The sequence below is a fragment of the Elephantulus edwardii genome, unplaced genomic scaffold (genome assembly GCF_000299155.1).
Source record: "Elephantulus edwardii isolate Elephantulus edwardi_28Jun2011 unplaced genomic scaffold, EleEdw1.0 scaffold00160, whole genome shotgun sequence".
Taxonomy (NCBI): domain Eukaryota; kingdom Metazoa; phylum Chordata; class Mammalia; order Macroscelidea; family Macroscelididae; genus Elephantulus; species Elephantulus edwardii.
The window spans coordinates 413,109-438,112 of NW_006399910.1; the positions used below are offsets into that span (position 1 = coordinate 413,109).

General features: G+C 38.3%; 1 protein-coding gene across 2 annotated transcripts in view; it reads left to right on the forward strand.

Annotated features, from left to right (window-relative positions):
* The window catches only part of CLASP1 (cytoplasmic linker associated protein 1), a 346,681-nt gene that overhangs the window by 212,698 nt on the left and 108,979 nt on the right, over positions 1-25,004 (forward strand). The window contains exons 15-19 of one of the 2 annotated variants that reach the window (XM_006895129.1): positions 3,241-3,300; positions 5,677-5,754; positions 7,906-8,073; positions 8,925-8,974; positions 9,690-9,860. In XM_006895129.1, coding sequence (XP_006895191.1) covers positions 3,241-3,300; positions 5,677-5,754; positions 7,906-8,073; positions 8,925-8,974; positions 9,690-9,860 — 527 coding nt within the window. Of the gene's footprint in view, positions 1-3,240; positions 3,301-5,676; positions 5,755-7,905; positions 8,074-8,924; positions 8,975-9,656; positions 9,861-25,004 lie in introns of both variants that reach the window. The other variant, XM_006895130.1, reaches the window with a different exon arrangement.

Consider the following 25,004-nt stretch of genomic DNA (forward strand, 5'->3'; position numbering starts at 1 on the left):
AGGTGGCTGGCTGTTGTTCTTCCCGGGTCTCTTCCGGGTCCCTCTTGCGGCGTTCCCTTGTCTGGCGGCGTGCGTTCCCCCGGTCTGGCGGGCGGCGGCGTGCGTTCCCCTGGTCTGGTGGGCGGCTGCGAGAGTTCCCCTGGCTGGCGGCCTCGCCCTCGCGCTGCGTCGCCCTCGCGCTGCGTCGCCCTCGCGCTCAAATAGTTAATATTTGTAATTTTTAGTCATACTTAACATCCTTGCAGTATATTGTCTTTCAGTTGAAAACACTTCTGGAAAGTGAATTTGGACAGAATGTGCTATGTATTTATACTCATATATTTGAGAAGGAGAGATCGAAGAAGACCTCTTTACAATTGTTTTTCACTGTTTGAATTGAAGTAACTACATGCAAAAATTAAAGTATCATACATATCAATGGAATTTCTGTAAAATTCAGATTCCTAGGTATTGCAAATGGCTTCTTCGTTATTTTTTACTTTAAAGGTTAACAGTTGAGTCCATAGCAGGAAAGGACCTGGTGATCTAGTTCCATTAATTTTAAAGCCAAGAAAACCCTTAGGAGTAGCTCTGCTTTGTAGCAAATGGCAGTGCTATGACTTGGATTCTGTTTGGCAACTTAGAACATCACAGAACAATTTAGTGTTACCTAGGGTGCAAAAAGTATGTTACTTGTATATTTTGATAGTAATATTTGGCATTCTCAGTCACTTTGCTCCCAAATGCCCTGTCATGTCTTGTGTTCTGATGAGCTAGTCTAGGTCATGTGTAAGGAATTAAAGTTTTTCTTCTAGTTCAAATAAGTGATTTAATATCTCTTGTGGAGTCTAGAGCCTTTTCACCATCAAAATTAAAATCACACAATGACCTTGTTTAATTCTCTTAGGAATTCATGCACTTCCACTATTGCCTTTCAGTATACAATATTGGGAACCTTGTAGACGAAATTAACTGCAGACATGGGCATTTACTTTTTGACCTTATTTCTGGAATCTTCTATTTGCTCTTAGCCCAGAATAGTTCTCATTAAGGGCCAAGTTTACTGTGGCTACTTGTTCCTTCTTTCATGGGGTTCTACTTCTGTCTTGCTGTGCTTCCACAGGTGAGGATTCTCATAGGCATGAAGTGACAAGATCCATCTTACTGACAGTTACTCAGAAGAGAGGCAAAGAATCCAATTTTCTGAAACCAAGAGGAAAGAAATGTGGTCTTTTCACTAAAAGAGTTTAATTTCTAAATGCATGACTCTATTGTTTATCTTTGAAGGATGCTATTTACCCTTAAAGTATAATTCACTTTCTCCCTGGGAATAGAATGCTCAGCTTCTGCTCACCTAGATATGAGAGTATGAACTCAGCAAGTTTTGAACTTCTGAACCTGATTTGCTTCAGTTAAAGCATTAGTCCTTTGACTTATTATTATGTGACCCATTAAAAATGAGTCACCTCTCTGCAGATTCATAGGTGAAAGGAATCTGGCACTTAAAGTTAAATAAATAGTAGTCATTACTAGAATTTGTTGCTGCTGTTGTTACTGTCTTTGTCATCTGGTATTTTAGGTTTCTAGGAGATATTTAGGCTTTTTTCCTACTTTATGAATTTCTTCATGAACATGAAGTTGAAGTGACAGTTGTTTGTTGTGGAGCATTGCAGGATGCTTAGCACTTATAACCTCTGATGATAGAAATGTCACCCACCTGTCACATCAAAATTACTGGTGCAGAACCTTGTGTCTTCATGCAAATTACGCGGTTAGGCATATTTAACCTAGTGGCTTCATACAGGCAAGCAGGTCTCACTTCCTGAGAGCAGAGAGAATAATGTAAACAAGAACGTCCAACCTTTATATAACTCTGCATTGTAGACTTTTTGAAAAATGGACTGTATAATTTTCTTGCCTTTAATATGCTCTATAAATTAGTTAGAGATTATTTAAAGATGAAACAAGCATAGTACAAGGTGGTATATGAAACAGGGAGTGATAACTTTGGCCTTAGCAAGTTCAGAGAAGGCAGTGATTAAAACCAGCTTATTATGTTGTCCCATGAAGCATTCTAGATGAGATGAAAATGGAATCGTATTTTGAGATGAGTTTTGGATAAATGGAGAAAAAATACAATGAAGAAAAATCTGCACTGGGCAAGTGGTATGGCATGAGGATAAAAGCTGAATGAACATCATGTAGACTGGGGTTGGAGCTAAGGGAAGTGGCAGGAATCAAGGGGGATTGATGTGCTTCTGTGTCTTTTCTTTTGAGAAAACTGCTTTATGAACCTCTTGCTATGCTGTTTCCAGCCCTAAAATTGACACAGATCATTTTCCTGTGTACTCCCAGACGTTAGCATCTAGCACAAGGTAAAAAATTAATAAAGCTATAATGAGCTAGTAATTTTATGGGTTATATGGTTTTAAACTGAAAAAGATTATGAGAAAATCTGGCCATTTAATTAGGAAAGATTACCTTCTGAATTGTGTTTGTTCACCTGAGTACTTGGGAATATTCGGATTTACTCCTATAAAGATAAAAATCCTGGACACTCAAGGGTTCTAAGAATACAGAAGTTAGATCACCAAATATCACAGAAATGAGAAGACTTGAAAAGGAATCATACTTAAAGAGTAAGGAGAATAAAGGAGCAGAATTGCTGAAGTTCTCAGTCATTACCTCTGACAGTGTTGTAGAGAAATGTGGGGATCTCTTTATTTTTTACAGTATTTTATGTTTTTGTCAAAGCATTCTGTGAAGTTAATGCAAATACTGATTTTCTGATTCAGTTAGTGTGTAGTTGTGTTTTGTTCATGCATACTGTGTGCATTAAGATATATGTAAGAGAAGTGACAGTGATAAACTCTTTAAGCTATGCAGCCATGGCATTTAGCTTCTGATTTGATGGAATCCTTACACACTATCCCTGTGACTCTGTCCTTTGTCTCTCCAACCACCATATATGGCTTAATTACTTTCATTTATAATTCTGATTCCGTCTATAGAACCCATTTTTTCTACTAATAAAAATATTAGAAAAGTCATCAATTATAAGAAGTAACATTTTGGTTATTTAAAAAATAGTGGAAAAATATGAAGCTTGATAACAGTCATGTTTGAAATGGCAGATGTTTGTTATGTATGTATTTACCACAGTAAAAGTAAAATTGAATAAAGACAAAAGGAATAAGCTGATTTCTTTCCATTACCATACAAATTTCAAGTTATATTTTTCCCTCCCTCAACATTTTTCAGACGCTGCTTTGAATTTTTAGATTTACTTTTACAAGAATGGCAGACACATTCTTTGGAACGGTGAGCATTGCTTTGAAACATTTTTCTTCCAAATTATATCATGACAATTAATACTTTACTGACCCAACCTACTCTGCAGAAGAAGTTAAGAAATTTATTTGTTATACTGTATTTCACTTATTAAGGTAGCAGCATGCTACAAAATGTTTCAGATGTGTAACCACGAAGCCAAGAAGCTCATGTCCTGGTGGGTAACAGTCCTACCAGTTCCTAAGAGCTGGTTACAATCTCTTGGGTCAAAAGGAATTTCACACATTAGAGAATTTTCATTTTTACTCATGGGTAGTTAGTTCTCTCCTTAATGAATGGGAGAGGGCAACATTCAAATCATTATTATAAGAAGTAGGATTAGGGTAGACCTCTTGAAGTGTGTCTCTATTTGTTTTGTATCTCCACCGTTTACCTTCTTGTAGTCCCTAGGTAGTTGTTTGCCGTGGAGTACAGGTATCTGGCCTTGTCTGTAGGGAGGTGCTCAGCTAACCCACAGGCTGTACCTTTCTAGCACTTTGAATCCACCAGCAGTTCCAGAGGAGAAGGCTAGGGAAATCTCTTCCCATGGGATTCAGAGCCTCCTGAAAAACCTGCTTGGAGGAGCAGCCATGACTGTTCATGGTGGCAATTAGTTTGAGTTTTGTATGTACTTTCAGAGTTAAAAGAAACATGGAAGGTGTTTTGTGTCAGTATCAGTGCAGTTGAGTTGATTCCCACTTGTGACGTCCTTCTCTCAAATTTCTGGGGGTGCAGATCTTTTTTCCCCCTCCTCCTGAGGGTAGATTGGAGGGAAGGTCTGGCTGTAGGTCTTTTTGGAAAGAAATTGCCTCATCTTTCTCCCTACGAGTGCCTGGTAGGTTCAAACCACCAACCTTTTGATTAGTGGCCCGGCACGGCTCTGTAGGACTTTTGTGCTAACCATTTATAGATAGTATATTGTATAGTGTAGGGGGCTTTGGTGGCCTAGTGGTAAGAAGCTGTGGTGCCATCCTGGAAGCACAAGGTTTGAATCTTCCAGCTCCTCCATAGAGAATGATGGACATTTTCCTCTCGTGCTATTAAACTGCCACTGAATACCCGCTGAAAGGTCAGTTATGGATCAGTTCTGACTCAACAACACACACCAACAACATACCGTATAGTTTATAAAGAATGTCAAAGCAATTTAGATATTTTATTTATCTTCATATTAATAGAAGTTTAATAAATTCAGTAAGTCTGTAAGTCTCATTCTGTGTGTCATTGGTCAAGTAGAAAGCTTAGTCTCTACAAGGGAAAATATTAGCTGTAATCAGTTACTGGAAAGCAGTACCAACGGGTTTTTTAACAGATCTGTGTTTTCCACTTGTAGTTAGTATTTAGTTGTAGTTAGTATTTGGTAATAGTTTTGGAATGTGGACTTTAGGGGACTTAACGTGGGGCTAGGTAAGCTGAGAAAAAAGCCCTCCAAAAATATCCTCCTCTGGTATTCATCCATCTTCCAGCCAGTATGTTGTCTGCCACTTAGCTGGTGATCACTCTTTGTTTATTGAGTGAATAAAGGTATGAGGCACGCAGAGACTGTTAGTGGGTTAATAAAAGTGATCATTTGTCTTTGTTCTGTGAGATCACGGAAACTATTCATTTCAGTTATTTATTTTTCCTCCCTAATCTCTATTAATCTTCCATAAGACATTTATTATTTCTGCTTAGCTAGGATAATAAGAAACCATTGAGAATACATATTTATAAATACATATGGTTAAGATTTTATAAGATTGTTCATGCTAATAGTAGTAGAACTATGGAAGTTGTTCTTTTGTGCCATTCAGTTAGAACTGACTTATAGCCAACCCTCCAGAGGGTTTTCAGAAGCACAAGAGGTAATAGACCATCTTTATTCCATGGAGCAGCTGGTGGATTTGAACTATGTCCTTTTGAGTTGGTAGTTTAGCTCCTTACCACTAGGCTACCAGAGCTTCCCTTGTCTTAGTATGAAAATGTGATATAACCTACCTCTTTAAGGTTGTTATTATCTCATTATTTTCTATTTCTACACAGATTAATTCTGATTATGGAAAATTAGAGCTTTGATTTTTGAGGTCATGACAGCTAAAAAGAGCTCAAGAAGTGTGACAAGGTGGGGGGATGGTGTGGAGAATCAGCTGTTAAAAATTAGTTTACCTATGAAAATAGTTATTAGAATAGGAGTGAAAGATGAGGATTAGACCTGAAGCAAAAGTGTAATTTTATAAGTTCTGTAAAACTGTTTTGATTTTGAAAGTTGCATTTTAGTTGACTAACTTCGTTTCACATTGTCATTTTGAGCTCTTCCTCAACTTTTTCATCCACATTAATCCATATATTTGTGATTGTTACTGGTTCTTTCCCCCCCAAAATATCTAGACACATATCAGTATTAGCTGAAACAATAAAGAAAGGAATTCACGATGCTGATTCTGAAGCAAGAATAGAAGCCAGAAAGTAAGTCCTTGTAATATATCTCTTCTTTTATTAACTGCTTTTATATTTAGACTTATTCTCTTGATTACCTCATTAAAACTAATTAACTGGAACATGTTTTATTATTAATAATTTTCATATGACCCAGAAAGGCCATTTCAGAATATTTTTCTTTAGAAAGTAGTTTTGTGCCTAGAATTGATGTTATTTTAATATAAACAGTCCTGAGATAGACAGCATCCTATGTGTTTTCTTTATTGATCTCCCATGGGGTGTTGTTGTCACAGAGGATTGTACTCGGATCTTCGTAAGCGCAGTACTGTTAGCAGTACTCGGATCTTCGTAAGCGCAGTACTGTTAGCAGTGAGTATGAGCCCCAGGAAGGGGCACTGGATTAACCTGATACATGGGGTCCCATCCCAGTGGTCACTCATTTGTCCCATTTCTCTGTTAAGCACTCTCGCTGTAAGACTGACTATGCTCCCACCATACAACCACGATGACCCTATTTAGCTTCTGTCTGGGAATAATTTTGCCCTGTGTCTATGGATACTAGATGTTGTATCCTAAGTCTTAGTCAGTTTTGTACCTACTCCTGATTTTTCTATGCTTTAATAGTTGACTGCATCTTCTAGTTGACACAGGCTAAACTCTAGCCTTGAACATTTTAAGTTTTTGTTGACTCTTAACTGTGATTATAGTATTTCTGGTTTCACTTGTGGATCTCAAACTCCAAGGTGCCTACCACAACTTTATCTTAAGGATTCCTGTTTTGTTTTGGGGTTTTTTTTAAAAAAACAACAACTTAATAAACAGTTGATAGAAAGGTTAGAAATGGATTTGTTTATTTTATTCCTTGACTTGTATTTCCCCTTCATGCAATTTGCAGTTGTACTATATAGTTCAGATAGTTAAGAAAATTTATTAACTTCATTGCTCATTGCTGCTATCGAGCTTGAACTGACTCAGAGCTGATTCCTGCTTGAGTTTCTGGAGGCTTTAAATTATTCAGGAGGGATTCCTCATCTTCCACACTCAGAACCACCAGAGAAGTTCCACCTTGGGCTTGGCAGCACACTTCCTATTAAATAGGCCCAGGAGAGCTCCTCTGCATTTATAAAAGCTGGAGCAGCCTGGTTCTACAGGGTTTTGATCTTGTTTTCAGGGAGACATAATGGGCAATATTTATTAGCCACTGGGAGTGAATTGATTGTATACCACCTCCTATTTAAAAGGGTATTTGCATTTAACAACAATAATACCAACCTAGAGAGAGCTGTGTGGGCATGGCGGATAGAAAGTTATGCTACCCAGTCAAAGTTGGGTGATTTTAATCTGCAGCCCTCATCCCTGGTTTTAATTGATTTTGGTCACACATTCTTCTAAGTGGTATAGCACTGGTCTGTCCATTTGCTGTACAGAAGTAACGTGTGGTTGCTGTGATGCTAAACACTGTGACACTGATGTGTCAAATGCAATAATGGTTACCCATGGTGGATAGTGTTTGGTGGAGCTTCCTGATTAAAACAAGCTTGGAAGCAGGAACAGCATCCACTTCCAAAATAGCTTGCTTCCAGAAACTCTATGAACTTGGAGAAATGATAAAAGTTAACAGGTGTTCTGGTATTTCGTGCATAGGGTTGCTATGAGTTGTCTAGGACTCAGTGGCACTTAAAGTAACAACAACCTGTTATTTTACTGTGCTACAGTCACTTGCTTCTCAGCCTTGTAAGCTAGGCCCTTTGATTCCTGGTTTGTAAATAAGAGTGACTATCAGAGAAATTTAGTAACTTGTCCAGTGTCAAAAAAAAACCAGTCAATCATGCATCCAGGTTTCATACCAGGTCGGTTTTGTTCATTTTCTGTCTTCATTATATCATGCTGCTGCTATTTCCAATTTGATAAAAAGCTACACTGCAGTTCCAAAGGCATGTGACGTGGTTCAAATCCACAAAGGTGCTCTGCGGGAGAAGGATGGGCAGTCTCCTCCTATGCAGTTAACTGCCTCTGAAAACCCACTAGAGGGTCAGTTCCAACTTGATGGCGCACAACAGCAAAAACAATGTTAACAAATAAATGACATTATTTTTCTAGAAAATACGTATTGTACTCCATAAATCAGTGACTGCCTGTTATGATCCATTGACTATAACAAGTTGTATTGTTTTCTAGATGTTACTGGGGTTTCCACAGTCACTTCAGCAGAGAAGCAGAACACTTATACCATACCTTGGAGTCCTCCTACCAGAAAGCTTTGCAGTCCCATCTGAAGAACTCCGACAGCATAGTGTCTTTGCCTCAATCAGATCGATCATCTTCTAGCTCTCAAGAAAGCCTGAAGTAAGGAATCCAGCTTTGATTTTTTTTTGTAAGATATTTTCTCTTTAAGAATTTACTGTTTTAAAACATAAAGTCTACCTGTGTTTTTAAAATATATTCACCTGTCTATTATTAAGACCCTGAAACCTTTACATCAGGTAGAGTCTGATACTAGGTAAAGTTGCTGTAATGAATGGTAAGCTAGGCAACTTTGCTCTCTGCCATAGGTAGTTTCCTGTGGAATTCACAAGGCAGGTTTTAACATAGATATATAGTAACATGAGTGAATTAATTGAGCTTTCTATTAAACTTTATACACACATAAATGCTTCAGTTTTGTAAAGGTGATAAGAATTAACCTGGAGATAAGCTTGGAAGAGCGTTGAAAACCTGAGACTTCATCTATAGTTGGAGTCCCTGGTGGTTAGAAATGGTTAATTTGGGCTGCTATTCACCAAGTTGGTGGTTTTAGCCCACCCAGGGACACCTTGGAATGACCACTTGGCAAGCAGTTTACCACCACTGCCCCACCCGGTGAAAAAAGAAAAACTAGCAAACCATTGAAAACTCAGAGGAGCCCGATTTCCCTCCGATATGCAGGAGCTGCCATGAGTCAGGTTAACTTCATGGAAATGGACTTAGATTTTTTTTCTTTTTTGCTCAGTGCATTATCATTGTCTCTGTGTATTTCTACCCATTCTCCCTGTGGGAGCACCCCAAAATATTACACTAAAGCTTTGCCTAATTGGGATTTTGTAAGATTTTGGTCCTCTAAAAGGCTAATTATCCTCATTTCCTTTAGTAAGTTGTAGTTGCCTTAAAGGAGAAAAATTGCGTAGTTGATAATAAATGATGTACACCTTTGTTTCTAGCCGGCCGCTCACTGCAAAAAGAAGTCCTACTGGAAGTACCACATCCAGAGGTGAGATGAACAGAGCAGAGGCAGCTGCGTGCATTCATTGCAGGAAGCCTGCCCTCGCGTTCTTAGTTTTGGAAAGGATCCAGCTCAGTTTTGTTCTTGATTATCCTTAGCAGAGCTCCGCATGTCCAGAGGCCATTTGCTAGTGAGGAACAACACGTTTCAGACCTGAGTTTGTAGGCAGAAGATAAGCACTATGACATCTTCTTTCCCAGTATTCTCCACCAAATTGTTACAGCGTCAAATAGTGGTGTTGTATTGCTCTGATCACTTGAAAAGTGAAGGCAGACTATAAGGTTTTAAATAGCAGCATCCTATAGTGGCTGTTAGAAATGGGAAGTGATATATTGCCCTGGAAAAGACAGGAAGCCTTCCTTCTAAATAGGTGTATGCTTGACGTTTATGCCTTTTCCTAAGGAAAGTGGCTATCAGTGAGTTTTTGTATTATTTTACTTTTCATGTTAACCAGAAATATGACCCATTTGTGGGTGAGTGACTTAATAGTGTTTAATTATAACAAAACAAACGCTGTACATGTATAGTTGTAATGTCCTTCAATTAAACTCAACTTCTTTTGCTATGTTATGCCTTTAGTGCTTAGATATTTGTTAAGACTGGTTATTTCCTTTCAAGAAAGTGTAACAACACTAACTGTTTAATGATACATATTTTTAATTCTTTCTAGACCTTACTAACACTATATCCTTTATTCCTGAAGCATGTACAGTTAGTACCAAATCTGTGTCAACAACTGGGTCTCTTCAGAGGTCTCGAAGTGATATTGATGTGAATGCAGCAGCCAGTGCCAAATCCAAAGTCTCTGCGACTTCAGGCACTACGCCTTTCAGCTCTGCCGCGGCTTTACCTCCAGGATCTTATGCATCTTTAGGTAATGACACTATGCACACCTCCATCTCCACACCAAGTCCCTCCTGTCCAGTTTTTCTGTTGCTGCTGTTGTTGAAAGACATCATCTCCTTGACTGTCGCTGTAGTTCTCCTTAAATTGGGTTGCTTATTGAACACATGACAAAAACCCCAGTTAAGAACAATTTTACTATTATGAGACTGGATATTTAAGTACTTGTTTCTGGTTAGCAGCGCATTTTTGTGGGTATCTCCATTCGGTGGCCCTTGGATATTGGCTTCTTGACATGAAAGTACACTCAGGCTTGTACATGTGTACTGGGTACTCCCTCCACTCCATTTCACTTACTAAGTTGTGGCATGGTCCCTCTTTGTAAGGCTGAAGCTGGATTTTCCCATCGTCCTGGCATTAGTGTGAGGGAACAAGCCAAAGAATATAAGGAAGAAAGCCAAAGTGAGTCCTTGTAGCAATCTCTCAACTTAAAAATATACTGGTGGGAGTCAGGTGGGGATCCAAAGGAAAAAGGTGGAGAGAATGCTGTCCTCTCATAGATTGCCATGATAATGTTGCACCCTTACTCAAATTATTGACCACATGATTTGTTTTGCTTTTGTTTTATTACTTTTAGATTCTCTTCCAAAAGAATATAGGACACAGTAAAAGGCCAGTTTACTCATTTTCCCAGTAGACATTTAACACTGATGGTAATGAGGCTGATTTGAGTTTATCTTTTTAAAAAGCCATATTAAAAATTAAACTGTGGGTTTAACTAAAGCTAGACAGTTTTATTGCAGATAATAAGGAAATGAATAAAATTTAAGTTTTTTTGAGACTCAATTATATAAGTGGCTTAAAACTAATTTAATTCCAAAGTAAATTAAAAAATTCTGAAAATGTTTTCAACCTGGGAAGCACTGCAGCATCACGCTGAGAGAAACTCTTGGGTCTGCCGTTGATTTGTTTTGTGGCCTGGACCTACCCGTGGGATCTTTAAATCTGTTTATCCTACCTCCCAATTATTGGCAGTAGACACCTAACACAGATTTGAGATATTAATTGATGAAATGATCTAAAGGCCCATGGTAAATTATCTTCTAAGATAGGCTTAGTACGGGAACTTTGTGAATTTCAATGTATGATGTTTATCAGAACAAATACTTCAATCTCAAACATTTCAATTTGGAAGAAACTTGGTAAGAACGCTTCTTTTCTGCTAGTTAACTATTGCAGTGCTGTGTCCATGTATTTATGTTATTTAGACATGTAGTCGTTAAACTAGAAGTAATGACTCTGCGTGTATATAATGAATAACAAAACTTATTAATTGTAGTTCAGTTTTTATTAAGTACTTAACCACCCTCCCATGTGTAAGTACAAGTATAATTTGGAGAGAGTGTGGATTTGGTTCCATGTCACTGCAACAAAATGATTCACTTGAAATTTTGGTCCCCAGTGCATGTAAAAGTATGGTACACTTTTATGTGTTCACTAGCATGTAAAAAAGTTTGAAATATTGCAAGAATTACCAAAATGTGAGACATTGACCTCCAGTGAGCACACGCCATTGGTGAAATGGTGCCAGTGGACTTATTCAATACAGGGTGGCTGCCAGCCCTCCAACTGTTAAAAGCACTGTGCCACTGAGACACAGGAAAGCAGAGAGCTGTAATGAGTTTCACCTGCACGTTTGATCCACCTTTAATATTTATAATTGCTTTAGGCTCATTACTTGAAAAGTTGAGTAAAAATGACCTTTTGAGACTAGCTAACTGGTTTTTCCTTTGAGTATTGGAATGTTGTAGTTTGAGAGTGTGGCCTCCTCGGGCTGCAGAAGTGCTGGGGCCTTCTGATCTCATGATGTGGAAGTGGTCTCTTTAGAGGCATTGGTGATCATTTCAGCCAGGTGGTACCTTTCTAACAAGAAGACCAGAATAATATGATTCTCTTACCTTTTCCAGAGAATTATACATTTATTTTCTTAGTAGGAACACTGGTGGTTTAGTGATTAAGGGGTCAGCTACTAATGGAAAGGGCAGCAGTTTGAACCCACCAAGCTGCATCACAGTAGAGTGACATGGAAGTCTACTCACACATCACAAAATAAAAATTACCACCTTGGAAGCCCTCTGAAACCGTTCTGCTGTCCTACAGGGTTCCTGTGAGTTTGGGTCATCTTGATGGCCATGAGCGGGGGATTTTTATTTAAAAAACCAATAAAAAAGCACACCACCACATAAAATCTGAAGCAGAACATAGCCCTACTGAACATTTGTTATTGTTACTACTCAGTTTGCCTCATTGTATAATAATCGTCTTACATTTGTACAAAAGCATGGCATTAAAGCTGATGATCATTTTCCAAACTTCTAGAGTCCAGACACGTGAGGGAAGACATGGACCCAGGTACTGTGCTGGCCTGTTGTGTTTGCTGCGGGACCTGTAGTGGGTTAGGCATTGCTGGAGCTAGCTTCCCTCAGCTGCTTTCTTGCCTCTGCCCTGTGAAAGGACTGTTGAGTGGCTTAGGTTTCCCTTTTTTCTACCTCTGTTCTGCTTAATTCCATGGAGAAGGAACTCTAAAGAGGATGAGTATCGCCCGAAACAAAAACAATCCCATTTTCATCTATGACATTATTATGGATTGCTCTTTTAAAAATTTGTTCTCAAAGATCAAATTACATTCTCCTGAGCGAACTTCATTAGAAGGCTTACTTCAGATTGCTTTTTCCTTTTAATTTTGTTTTAAATTGTATTTTTGCTTTCTCAGTAGCTAATAACATTCTACTTTTTTATTTCGTGATGTTACTAATTGTTCCCTGTTATCCCTTCCCTTGTGTTTTAATTTGCTTAAAGATGGTACTGCCACTAAAGCAGAGGGTAAGCGCTTGGTTCCTATGACTGACCTGTCACCACCCCGTGTTGCCTGGTGCCCATTGTCTTCCTGACATGCCTGCATGAAGTGTTGCATGTGTTCCTTCATCGCTCCATTCCACATCCACTCAGTTTTTACCCCCTTCTACCTGAATTCTCTTCTTTGTTGTTCACTCGTGTTCTTGTGAATCTTGGCACTTAAGTATGCTGAGGCCTCTGTTTTGAGGCTGAATCACCATGGAAAGCACATGGACTGGACCCTCTAAGCATCTGTCCACAAGGACTGCTTGTCGTGGCCTTTGTGATACTTCAAGTGCCATCTTGGCTTTTTCTTTTTTTTTATTCCTTCTCGCTTTTATAATTTTGTTGCCCTGTGGAACTTAGTTGTCCCTTCTTCAAAACAAATTTCAATGTCAATAATTCAGGTAAATGCTGATAAAGTTCGTGGTATTTACCTGATAATTTAAATAATTATTTAAAATGTTTTTTTTCCTCTTCCCTACAGATGATACTAAGCTCTAGAATGCCGTCTTCCTCCATTTCACTGGCTCATGCTCCATTTCTTTCCTCCTCACTGCATATTCATTCTTCTTTGTGCTGTGTTCTGTACTAGTCATCACATAGTGAGATAAACAGATATAACCAAATACATTTTGTTTTATTACATTTTTTATAAGCTTTTCCTGAGTGTGCATTGCCTTTTGAATTTTAGATAGAGCTATTTCAGTCTCTGCAAGTTTTCATTAGTATCAGATGAGACAAAATTATTTTTAAAAATATTGATAAAAAAGAACGCTATTTAATAAAGTCTCAAATAATTGAAGTTTTAAACAATTTACTTGTCTACCTAAGACAGTAGTTAAGGACTATAAGTCCCTCAGAATAATGATTTAATAATTAGAATATTTGTTGTTTTCATACATCTTTTGGCCATACTAACCTTAAAGTGGACTAGGCTGTATCTTGGTGTGTAGGTTACTTAAGATAGTAAAAAAAAAAATTAGTTAAGGAATATTTTCTAAATAAACACAATTTTGAGAACATTGTTTCTCAAACTTGACCCATAGTAAGACAATGGTTCCTAATTAAATATGTATGTAGGAAGGAGTTTGGGAATTTGGATTTACAACTAGGCCTGTTGATGATTCTTATAGTTGGGCAAATTTGTGGAACACATTCCAAAATGAACAGATAGATAAAAATCCATGATGAAGGACAAGATCCTTATTTATGAAAGCAGAAACGTTAAGTTACATGTAATTGTGGAGCTGATTGCTAATTTTCTTCATTTGCTTCATATGAATAGTTATATATTGCTTCTTCTCTCAAATTATCTTATTTCCTTAGGCTATGTGGAAGGATGAAATGTAAATAGGATTGAAGGTGAAGGCATTTTGTATAAATTATTGCTTTCTAGAATGCCCTTAGGGGAGCTGTGGTAGCCTAGTGGCAAGGAACTGCAACTGCAATCCCAGAGGCGCATGGTTCGAATCCACCAGATACTCTGCCGGGGAAGGAGGAACGATCTCCTCCTGTACCACTCAGATCTGATTTGACGGTACACTCACACAAAAATAATAGAATGCCCTGATTCCAAATGTCTGTGGCACAGAATTGAATTTGACAGTGATTCGACTCAGTACTGGAAATTTGCTAACTATTTGTTTAAAATCATTTGCACAGACTGGAAAAAGGTCAGAAGATTTTCTATTTTGGGGCAAGAAATAAGAAAAGACAAGGAAACGTTTTACAAGTTGCTCTTCTCATAGAAGACATGAAGGAATGCTTTTTGAGCCCTTAATTAAGTCAGTGACCTCTCCAAAGTGCTTAAAAAGCAACATGGTCAGTTTAAAAACTAAAGTGCATCTGATTTAAGTTGTGGTATTTTCAGTTGTTTCCTTTGTGTTGAAAGTTAGTAGCAAATCAAGAGGATCAAAGAAGATTGCATGCCTTTAATTGTGTTATCCAAGAATACTGAATATCCTATGGACCATAAAAGAACAAGTGAGTGTGTCTTTAAGGAAGTGCAGCCACATACTTGTTAGAACCAGTCCTTGGAAAAAGACATGCTGGGAAAAATGGAGAGAGTGCAAAAGAGAGACTGAACAAAATGAGTCACTGCAATAACCCAGGATGGAACAGGTGGGAGATTGTAAAACTGGTGCAGGAAAGAGCAATGCTAAGATCTGTTAATAGGATCACTGTGCGTTGTAATTGATTTGACAGCACTTAACCATAGCTTTATAATAATTTCAAAATCGTGCAAAAGAAAACCTTATTATAGGTAACTAAGTGAGTGTCTGTTTAAGGTATAACGTCCATCTACATGCTCTTTCTAAACTGACCTGTCACAGCCTCTTGTCATTATGGAAAAGAAGAGGCGTCTTTGTTGACTTTTCCACTCTAACACTTCTAAACTGTTACATTTATGCTTGTTTTTCGCAGGAAACCAGAGTAATGGTGCTTCCAAAAGCCACAAGGAGTAATAGAAAAAGGCATCCATAAACGTAGTGCCTGGTCAGAATTCATTTCTGAAATCATTATGGGAGTTTTAAAAATTACATTAGTAAGTCTTTGCTAAATATTTAACTATCTAGCTGCTTAGGCCATCACATCAAGGGCTGGTCAAGGGGAGAGGGGTGTTGAATGGTGTATAGGCAAAAGTGAGAAGGGATGGTGGTGGTGTAGGGAAAGGGTGGATTAAAAAAAAAACCCCACCCAAAAAACAACATGTAGCAAGGTTGCAACATTGAATCTGTTGGTCATTTTTCTAATTGGGTTAATGTCTTTCATCTGTTCTTTTCTCTAAACTACGTGTCAGATACTATTATATAAACACACGCATGCGCGCAAAAAGCAAATGCACAAATTGAGACAGACTAGGAAGAAGGATTGGCCATCCACTTCCGAAATGACAGACCTTCGAAAACCCTATGTAAAATAGAGCACACTTAGACAGACACTTTGACTAGCAGACATGGCAGTTGAGACTGAGATCTTAGAAATGGAAACACAAAGAATGAGGAACAGCTGTAAGCAGGCACTAGTGATTGGAACTTGAAATGTGAGAAGCATGAATGTAGGAAAATTGGACATTAAGAAATAGAATGCATAAAAACTGACATACCAGGTATTGGTGAAATGAGATGGCTTGGCATGGAACATTTTGAATCAGATGATCATATAATCTACTATGCTGGGGATGAAAAGGTGAGAAAAAATGGGGTTGGTTTCATAATTTAAAAAGTCATTTCTAGATCCATCCTGAAGCACAGTGTGGTGAGCAACAGGATAATATCCATACGCATACAAGGAAGTCCAGTGAATACCACTATCATTCAAATATATGCACCAACAACTAGAGCCAAAGAAGAGGAAACAGAAGATTTCTTCCAACTTTTGCAGTCAGAAATTGATCAAATATGCAATCAAGATGCATTGATACTAATGGGCGACTGGAACACAGAAGTTGGGAACAGGGAAGAAGGATCAGTAAGTAGAAACCATGGACTCAGTGAGAGAAATGAAGCTGGAGATGGAATGATAGAATTCTGCACATTCAATGATTTATTTATTGCAGATAACTTTTATAAGATACATAAGCGCAGGCTATACACGTGGATTTTACTTGATGGTATGCATAGGAATCAAATTGACTACTTTTGTGGAAAGACTTGCTGGAGAAGCTCAATATCAGCAGTGATAACCAGGCCAGGTGCTGATTGGGGACAGACCACCAACTACTCATATACAAGTTCAAGCTGAAGCTGAAGAAAATGAAATGAAATCCACGGGAACCAAAATTTGACCTTAGATCTGTCCCACTCCAACTTCAAAACCATCTCAGGAATAGGTTTGAGGCCTTGAGCACCAATGAGCATAGACCAAATGAGCTCTGGGAGGATATCAGGGAAATTGTCCATGAAGAATGCAAAAAGATCATTACAAAAGCTGAAGAAGAAAAGACCAAGAAGGATCTCAAATGGGACTCTGAGTATTGCATTAGAGGGCCAAGAAGCCAAACATAAGGAAAGAAACCAAGAAATCAAAGAGCTGAACAGAAAAGTTCAAAAGGCAGCTCAGGATGACAAAGCACGATACAATAATGAAATGTGCAGAAAGCTGGAGTCAGAAAATCAAAAGGGCTGAATCTGCTCCTCGTTTCTTAAGCTGAAGGAATTGAAAAAGAAATTCAAGCCACGGGTAGCAATACTTAAGGATAGTTTGGGTAGAATGTTAAATGATCCAGGAAGCATCAAAAGAAGATGGAAGGAGTACACAGAGACTGTATCAGAAGGAATTGGCTGACATAGAAGAATTTCATAAAATAACATATGAGCAAGAGCCTGTGGTGATGAAGTAGGAAGTTCAAGTTGCTCTGAAGGAATTGGCAAAAAACAAAGCTGCAGGAGTTGACAGCATACCAATTGAAATATTTCAACAAACAGATGCTGCCCTGGATATGCTTACTAAGTTGTGCTAAGAAATCTAGAGGACAGCCAGCTGGCCAACTGACTGGAAAAGATCGATATTTGTTCCCATTCCAAAGAAAGGTGACCCAACAGTGCGGAAATTATCAAACAATATCATTAATATCACATGCAAGTAAGCTTCTGCTGAAAATTATCCAAAAACATTTGGAGCAATATGTCGACAGAGAACTGCCAGATGTGCAGGCTGGCTTTAGAAGAGGTCATGGTACTAGGCATATTATAGCCAATGTAAGATGGATCTTGGCAGAAAGCAGAGAATGCCAGAAGAATATCTGTCTGTGCTTCATTAACCATGCAAAGGCTTTTGACTGTGTGGATCACAACAAGCTATGGCTGACTCTGAAAAGAATGGGAATCCCAGAACATTTGATTGTGCTTATGTGAAACCTATACTTGGACCAAGAGGCAGTCATCAGAACAGAGCAAGAAGATACTACATGGTTCAAAATAATGAAGGGGGACTGTCAGGGATATATTTTGTCTCCATGCCTTTTCATCCTAGACACTGAGCTGTATAAGGAGGAGTGTGGCATCAGAATTGGTGGAAGAGTCATCAAGAACCTGCGTTGTGCAGATGACACAACCCTGCTTGCTGAAACTGAGGAGGACCTGAAGCACTTGCTGCAGAAGGTCAAGGACTGCAGCCTTCAGTATGGATTTAAGCTCAACATGAAGAAAACGAAGATTCTCACCACTCGGTCAGTTGGCAGCATCAGTGTGGATGGTGAAAAGATTGAGATAGTTAACAGTTTTAGCTTACTTGGCTCCACAGTCAACACTCTTGGTAATAGCAGCCAGGAAATCAAGAGACGAATTGCACTGGGAAACTCAGCTGTGAGGGACTTCTCAAGAGTACTGAAGAGCAACAACATCAGGCTGGAGACTAAGGTGCGTCTGATAGGGCTATACGCATTTACGTGCTATGCATCGGAGAGTTGGACAGTGACTAGAGATGATAGAAAGAGAATTGATGCCTTTGAGCTGTAGTGCTGGAGAAGAGTGTTGAATATACCATGGACTGCTAGGAGAACAAACAGGGTTGTCCTGGAGAGGGTAAAGCCAGAATGCTCCTTGGAGTCAAGGATCCTGAAGCTTCATCTGACATACTTTGGACGTGTTGCAAGGAGGGACTGGTCCTTGGAGAGGGACATCATATTTGAAGAGTGGAGGGACTGCGCAGGAGAGGAAGACTCTCCATGAGATGGATCAGTTCTGTGATTGGGATGGTGGGAATGAGTGTGTTGGAGACAGCAAGGCTGGCTCTTGTACATAGGATCCCTATGAGTCGCAACTTGATGGCACATAACAACAACAACTACTGCTGCTTGAACATGAAAACAGACAGTTAAAGTTTTATGAGTCAAAGATGATGATTTTTGAATCAGTGGTTAAACTATTAAATCCAAATTTCTTCTCCATACCAGAATAGCTTACTGATCTGAATTCTGGGAACTGCTTGATTATGCAGATAGTGCACATCAAAGAGACTCTTCCAAATTTATGAATAACCAGGGAAGGAAATGATAAATAAATAAAACCTCAAGTTGTGGAGAAAAGTTTATTTCCAGGTTATCTTTCAAAATGTTACATTTTGTAGTTTTGCTAATTTAAAAGAATCAAGTATTTATATAGTGAAAACATTTATCAAAAGGTGGTGGTGGTATCTGACAAAGGAATATGCTCCCAATATACAACTATTTTAAAGTTGAGATACAAAGTAAAAGACAAATATTTTTCTTAAAAATAAGTCACTTAAAGTAATTTAAACACATTGTTAGTTTCAGAGACTAGATGATCATATTATTAAGAGTTAAGATTCGTCCCAATTTTTAACTATTGATTATTTTAATCCATATATCTGCTGATCAGGAAAAAGAACTTCTAGTTTTATGAGAAACAAAATAGTTGGTATTACTCTATATGAAAACAGAGAATATCGGAGAGTGTCTATCTGTGTTTCATTGACTATGCAGAGGCATTTGACTGTGTGGATCACAACATTCTAGCTAATCTTGAGAAAAATGGGGATCCCAGAACATTTAATTGTGCTCATATGAAACCTGTACCAGGAAGCAGTCATTAGAACAGAACGAGGAAAACTGCAGTGTTCAGGTTTAGTAAAAAAAATGTGTCAGGGATGCATCCTGTATCCATACTTTTCCAATCTTTATGCAGAACAGATCGTTTGAGAGGCTGGACTTCATGAAGAAGAATGAAGAATGAAGAATGAAGCATCCAGATAGGAGGAAGACTCATCAACAACCAACATTATGGAGATGAATCTGAAACTGAGGAGGACCTGAATCATTTGCTGCAGAAGTTCAAGGACTGCATTCTTCATTGTGGATGGATTGAAGCTCACTATCAAGAAGACAGATTCTCACCACTGAGCCAGTTGGTAGCACCATGAATTTCATCTTGTTCTGTTTCACAACATTCTTGGCACCTACAGTCAGGAAATCAAAAGATGAATTGTACTGGAACAATCTGCAGTCAGGAACCTTTGAAGTGTGCTGCGAAACAAAGATGTCTAAAATGACTAAGATGCACCTGACTCAGGCCACAGTCTTCACAGTTGCTTGCTATGCATCAGAGAGCTGAACAGTGACTAAGGATGACAGAAGAAGAATCATGCCTGTGAGTTGTGGTGCTGGAGGAGTCTTGAAAGCACCGTGGACCGACAAGAGAACAAACAGGTCTGTCCTGGTGAAAAGGTAAGACCAGGCTGGTCCTTGGAGGCAAGGATTTTGAAGCTTCATGTCACATACTTTGGTCTTGTTGCCAGGAAGGACCAGTCCTTGGCTAGCATTATGCTTGGAAAGGTGGAGGGATAGTGCAAGAGAGGAAGATCCTAGATTAGATAGATTGACACAGTAACTGGGGTAATGGGGGTAGGTGTGTCGGAGACAGTGAGACTGACTCAGGATAGAACAGAGTTCAGAGCTGTTGTACATAGGGTCACTATGAATGGCAGACAGCTCAATGGCACTTAAAAAGAACATCACAAACAAGTAAAACCTTGCTAAACATTACTCAGAAACAGCTGGAATGGTACCTAAGTTGGGCGAGCTGGATTCAGAAGAGTCTGTGGAAGAAGGGATATCATTGCTGCTGTCAAGTGGATTTTGACTGAAAGCAGAGTATATCAAAAAATGTTTACTTGTGCTTTATTGCAAACATATTCAACTATGTGGATCATAATAAATTATGGATAACATTGAAAAGGATGGAAATTTCAGAATACTTAATTTTGCTCGTGAAGAAATTGTCCATGCACCAAAAGCAGTTTTTGAGACAGAACAAGAGAACACTACATAGTTTAAAATTAGAACGAAGTAGGTATGAAAGCATGAAGAGTAGCTGAGAAAACATGAAGAGAAATGTTGCTTCAAGATGCAAAGAAGACTGATCAGCAACTTAAAATTATGCAGATAACTTGGGTGTGGGAATTAAAGAGGAATTGCAGCACTTACTGCCAAAGAACAAAGCCTCCAGCTTTTAGTGTAGATTATACCTCAGCATAAAGAATATTCCTTATACCTGATCCAGTAAGCACATCATGATAGATGGAGAAAAGATTGAATTTGTCAGTGATTTCATTTTACTTGAGTAGTCAGCACTCATGGAAACAGCAGCTGAGAAATAAAATGATGTGTTACATTGGGCAGATCTACTGTTAAGGACTTCTATAAAAAGTGGTAAAGACCCAGGATGTCAGTTTAAAACTAGTGCTTCTGACCCACATCATAGTATTTCCATTTGCTTCGTATGCATATGAAAGGTGCATAGGAAATAAGGAATACTGAAGCATTAAAGGCATTGAATTGTTTAGTTGTCAAAGGGTATTGAATAGACCACAGACTGCCCAAAGAACAAATAAAATATCTTGGAAGCAGTGCATACAGGGTATCCCTTAGAGGTAAGGATGATGAGACTTCCTCTCACATACTTTGGGTATGTTGTCATGAAGGGCAAGTACCTGGCAAAGAACATCATGTTGGGAAAAGGAGAGAGTCATAGAATCAGAGGAAGATCTCAATGACAGAGACTGATGCAGTGACCACATCAGTGTGCTTATACCCAGCCAGGATCTGAGTGCAGTATCTGGCAAGGTTCTCTTCCATTGTCCATACACCCAGCCAGGATCTGAGGATGGTGCAGTATCAAGCACGGTTCTCATCCATTGTACATACACCCAGCCAGCATTCTGAGAGGATGGCGCAGTATCAGGCATGGTTCTCATCTATTGTTTATATAGGGCCACTATGAGTTGGAGTTCCCTCAGTTACTCAACAGCAGCAAAAATACCTGTATATTTGTATGTGTGTACACACACACACACACACACACACACACACACACACACACACTTGTAAATAGAATATTAGTATCCTTGTGCTTTTATTTTTAAAATAGGAATATTGCACGTACATACATGGATGTAGTAGGCAACAGTGGACCGTGATTGACCAATCATGGTTGACTCCCAGTCTGGAGCAGAGAAGAGTGAAGAAAAAAATCAAAGGTGCATGAAAATAATTATGTATAGCTCCAGTAGACCTTATGATTTTCAGTTTCCAGTCCTCAGACAAGAACTATGTACTGTTGTACTATGTACTAGCCACCTAAAACTACTAAGGGCATTGAAAGGGTCACAGAAGAGGGTGATGGATAAAGTGTGGATGAGTATAAAAGAAACCTCAAAATCACTGTGAAGAGCCAGGCTTATTATCTGATTAGAGACTTGAGGAACCTCTGACTCTATTTTAGCAAAACTGTAGTTCTATAAGATGAATAGTAACCAGGGTGGTACCTTCTTACATTAGCCAGTAGCAGAAGGTCCTAGAAGCAGAATTTTCTTGTGGATAAAGCTCTAGAAGGAAGTGTAGAGAGGAATGAGAGGAAACAAGAACCACACAGAGTGGGAAGAATCATGATGAGAAGTGGGCTTTGGAATTAGTGTCAGGAAACAAAATGCCCGAGTGGTTAGAGAGAAGAATGGTCCCTGTCTCTAGACATTTTTAAATAACAGTAATAGTCTGAAAATTATTCTTTTTCAGAAGAGTAGTTTCTCGATACTTTCTATATCATATGGGGTCTCTGTGGAATAGGAACAAATATGGGTTTCTTCCAGTTAGTTGACCAGGTAGCTGTCTTCTAAATTTCTAAACTAGTAAACATGTCCAGAGCTGCGTCTGTTTCGTCAGACACTTCCATTTGTATTCTGTCAATTCCTGCACCATGTTTTTTGCCAGTGCCTTCAGTGCTTCTTGGAGTTCTTCCTTCATTTCTGTTGGTTGTTAATCATATGCTACTTGCTGAAAAGGTTATGGGATGACCAGTTCTTTTTGGTACTGTGACACTGTGTGTTCCTTCTGTCTTTTATGATCTTTAATCATGATGTTTCCTGTGTCATTAAATATTTTTGTCCATTGGATCCTTCAGTATTGTAACTTGAGAGTTGAATTTTTTTCTTTAAAATTGAGAAATGCCAAGTACTTTAACTTTTGGTTTTCTAACTCCAATTCTTTGCATATTTCGTTATAATACATTGCTTTGTCTTCTTGAGCTGCCATTTTGGTAACATTTGCAGCAAAAAGGTGATTCAGCAATATGTGTAAATTATATAGTAATATCATTTGCAAATAAAATCTTGGTGAATATTATGCAAAAACAACTGAAGACTGTAGGAGGAAACTTGGAGAAATCCAAGCTGGATTTATAAGAGGCAATAACTTGAAGGATACTATTGCTGATGTCAAATGGATCTTGGCTGAAAGCAGAGAATACCAGAAAGATGTTTAATTGTGTTTTATTCACTGTGCAAAGACATTTAACTATGTGATCTTAACAAATCGTGAGTAACATTTAGAAAAATAAAATCCCAAAACACTTTATTGTGCTCATGTAAAAGTTATTCATAAGACCAAGAAGCAGTAACTGCTGCATTGGGTTCTTATGTGTCAGGAAGTGTGATGTTGACACAGTTTAGAACAGGGTTCAGATCTTTTGTTCATAGGGTCGCTATGAGTCATACTCGACTCAGCGGCACCTAACAACCACCACAAGACCAAGAAGTAGTCGTCCAAACAAAACAAGGGAATGCATCAATGTTGTATCTTTCCCCCATACCTACTCATCCTATATGCTGAGCAAATCTTTCTAGAAGATGAGCTATATAAATATAAATGTAGCATCAGGATTGGAAGAAGACTCATCAACAACCTGCATTATGCAGATGACATATCCTTGCTTGCAGAAAGTGAAGAAGATTTGAAACACTTAGAAGGTAAACCATTACAGCCTTCTATATAGATTACATTGCAGCATCAAGAAAACAAAAGACCAATAGCCAATATCGTGATTGATAGAATGAAGTTGTCAAGAATTTCATTTTACCTGGATTCGCAATCAACACACATGGTAGTAGTGAAATAATTTCCCTTTAAAATTTTCAACAAGTTGGTTTTCATATATAGGCTTTCAATTCTAATTTATATTCTGGAAATCCCCAGTAGCTAAGCTGATTTAAAATGTGTATGTGATGGCTGGTGGCCACAGGACAGAAGTAACTGCAGGCGTGGATGTTTTCTGAAATGATTCCGTGTTAGTCCAGATTATTTTGAAGACTTTCCATAGATGAATTCCTAAAAAAAGCCCGATCATGTCATCTTCAGAATTCTAAAGCACAGACAGAAACTATTCACCACAAGTTAAATACTGCAAACATTGTGAGCAGTGCAGTTAGACCCACAAACACTTTAGATATTGCAATAATCAAAAGGAGAATATATAAAATAACCATACTTTAAAAATGAAAGTTTGGAAAGAAAAACAATGGGGCAAGACACTGTAAGGATTGACCAGATAGATAAGTTTCGCAAAAACAAATAGAACTTCTTAAAATTAGCAGATAATTGAGCGACACATTGGATATAGCTAAAGACAGTGCATTGATTTAAGACCTAGTATAGTTGAAATGTGTAAAAAATTTTAAGACACAATAGAAGATAGCAAAGAAACTGAACATGTAATTAGCAACTCTATGGGGAAAAAAAGACCTGAACACTTTCATAGTTTCTCCAAGTTCATAGGGTTTCCGGAGGCAAGCTGTTTTGGAAGTGGATGCCACTCCTGCTTCCCAGCTTGTTTTAATTGGGGAGCTCCACCAAACACTGTCCACCATGGGTACCCATTATTGCATTTGATACATCAGTGTCATGTTGGTCAACTTTACAGCAACTATAAGTTACCTCTATACAGCTAATGGACAGACCAGTGCTATACCACTTTGAAGAATGTGTGACCAAAAACAATTAAAATCAGATCTGAAGGCTTGGTAGCATCACTTTCTTTCCAGTAGGCCAATTGAGCTCTTTCGTTGTTGTTGTTGTTGTTGTCGTCATCCGTTGAGTTGTAATTGGAGTAGAAAAGAAAAATTAATGATCATTTAAAAGAAGAATAGAGGATTAAGGAATATGAAATCCACCTCTTTAAAAATACTAATAGGAAACTGTTAGAATTTTTAGGGTTGGTAAAGTAGGCAGAGCACATTCAAATTTTAAAATATAATTCAAAGTTATGTTAACAGTTTTAATATAGATTATACAAATATGTGGAAAATTGTAATTACTAAAGTGCACTTAAAAAGAAGCACAAAACTTTAGTATGCTGTTTTCAATAAAAACTTAAAACTCTACCACCAAGACGTACTTATTAAATAGAAGAAATACCAAAGCCTTCCCACTCAGAATCAGGTGGTTCTATATGTGTAATTGTAGCAAACACTGAATAATACCACCTTT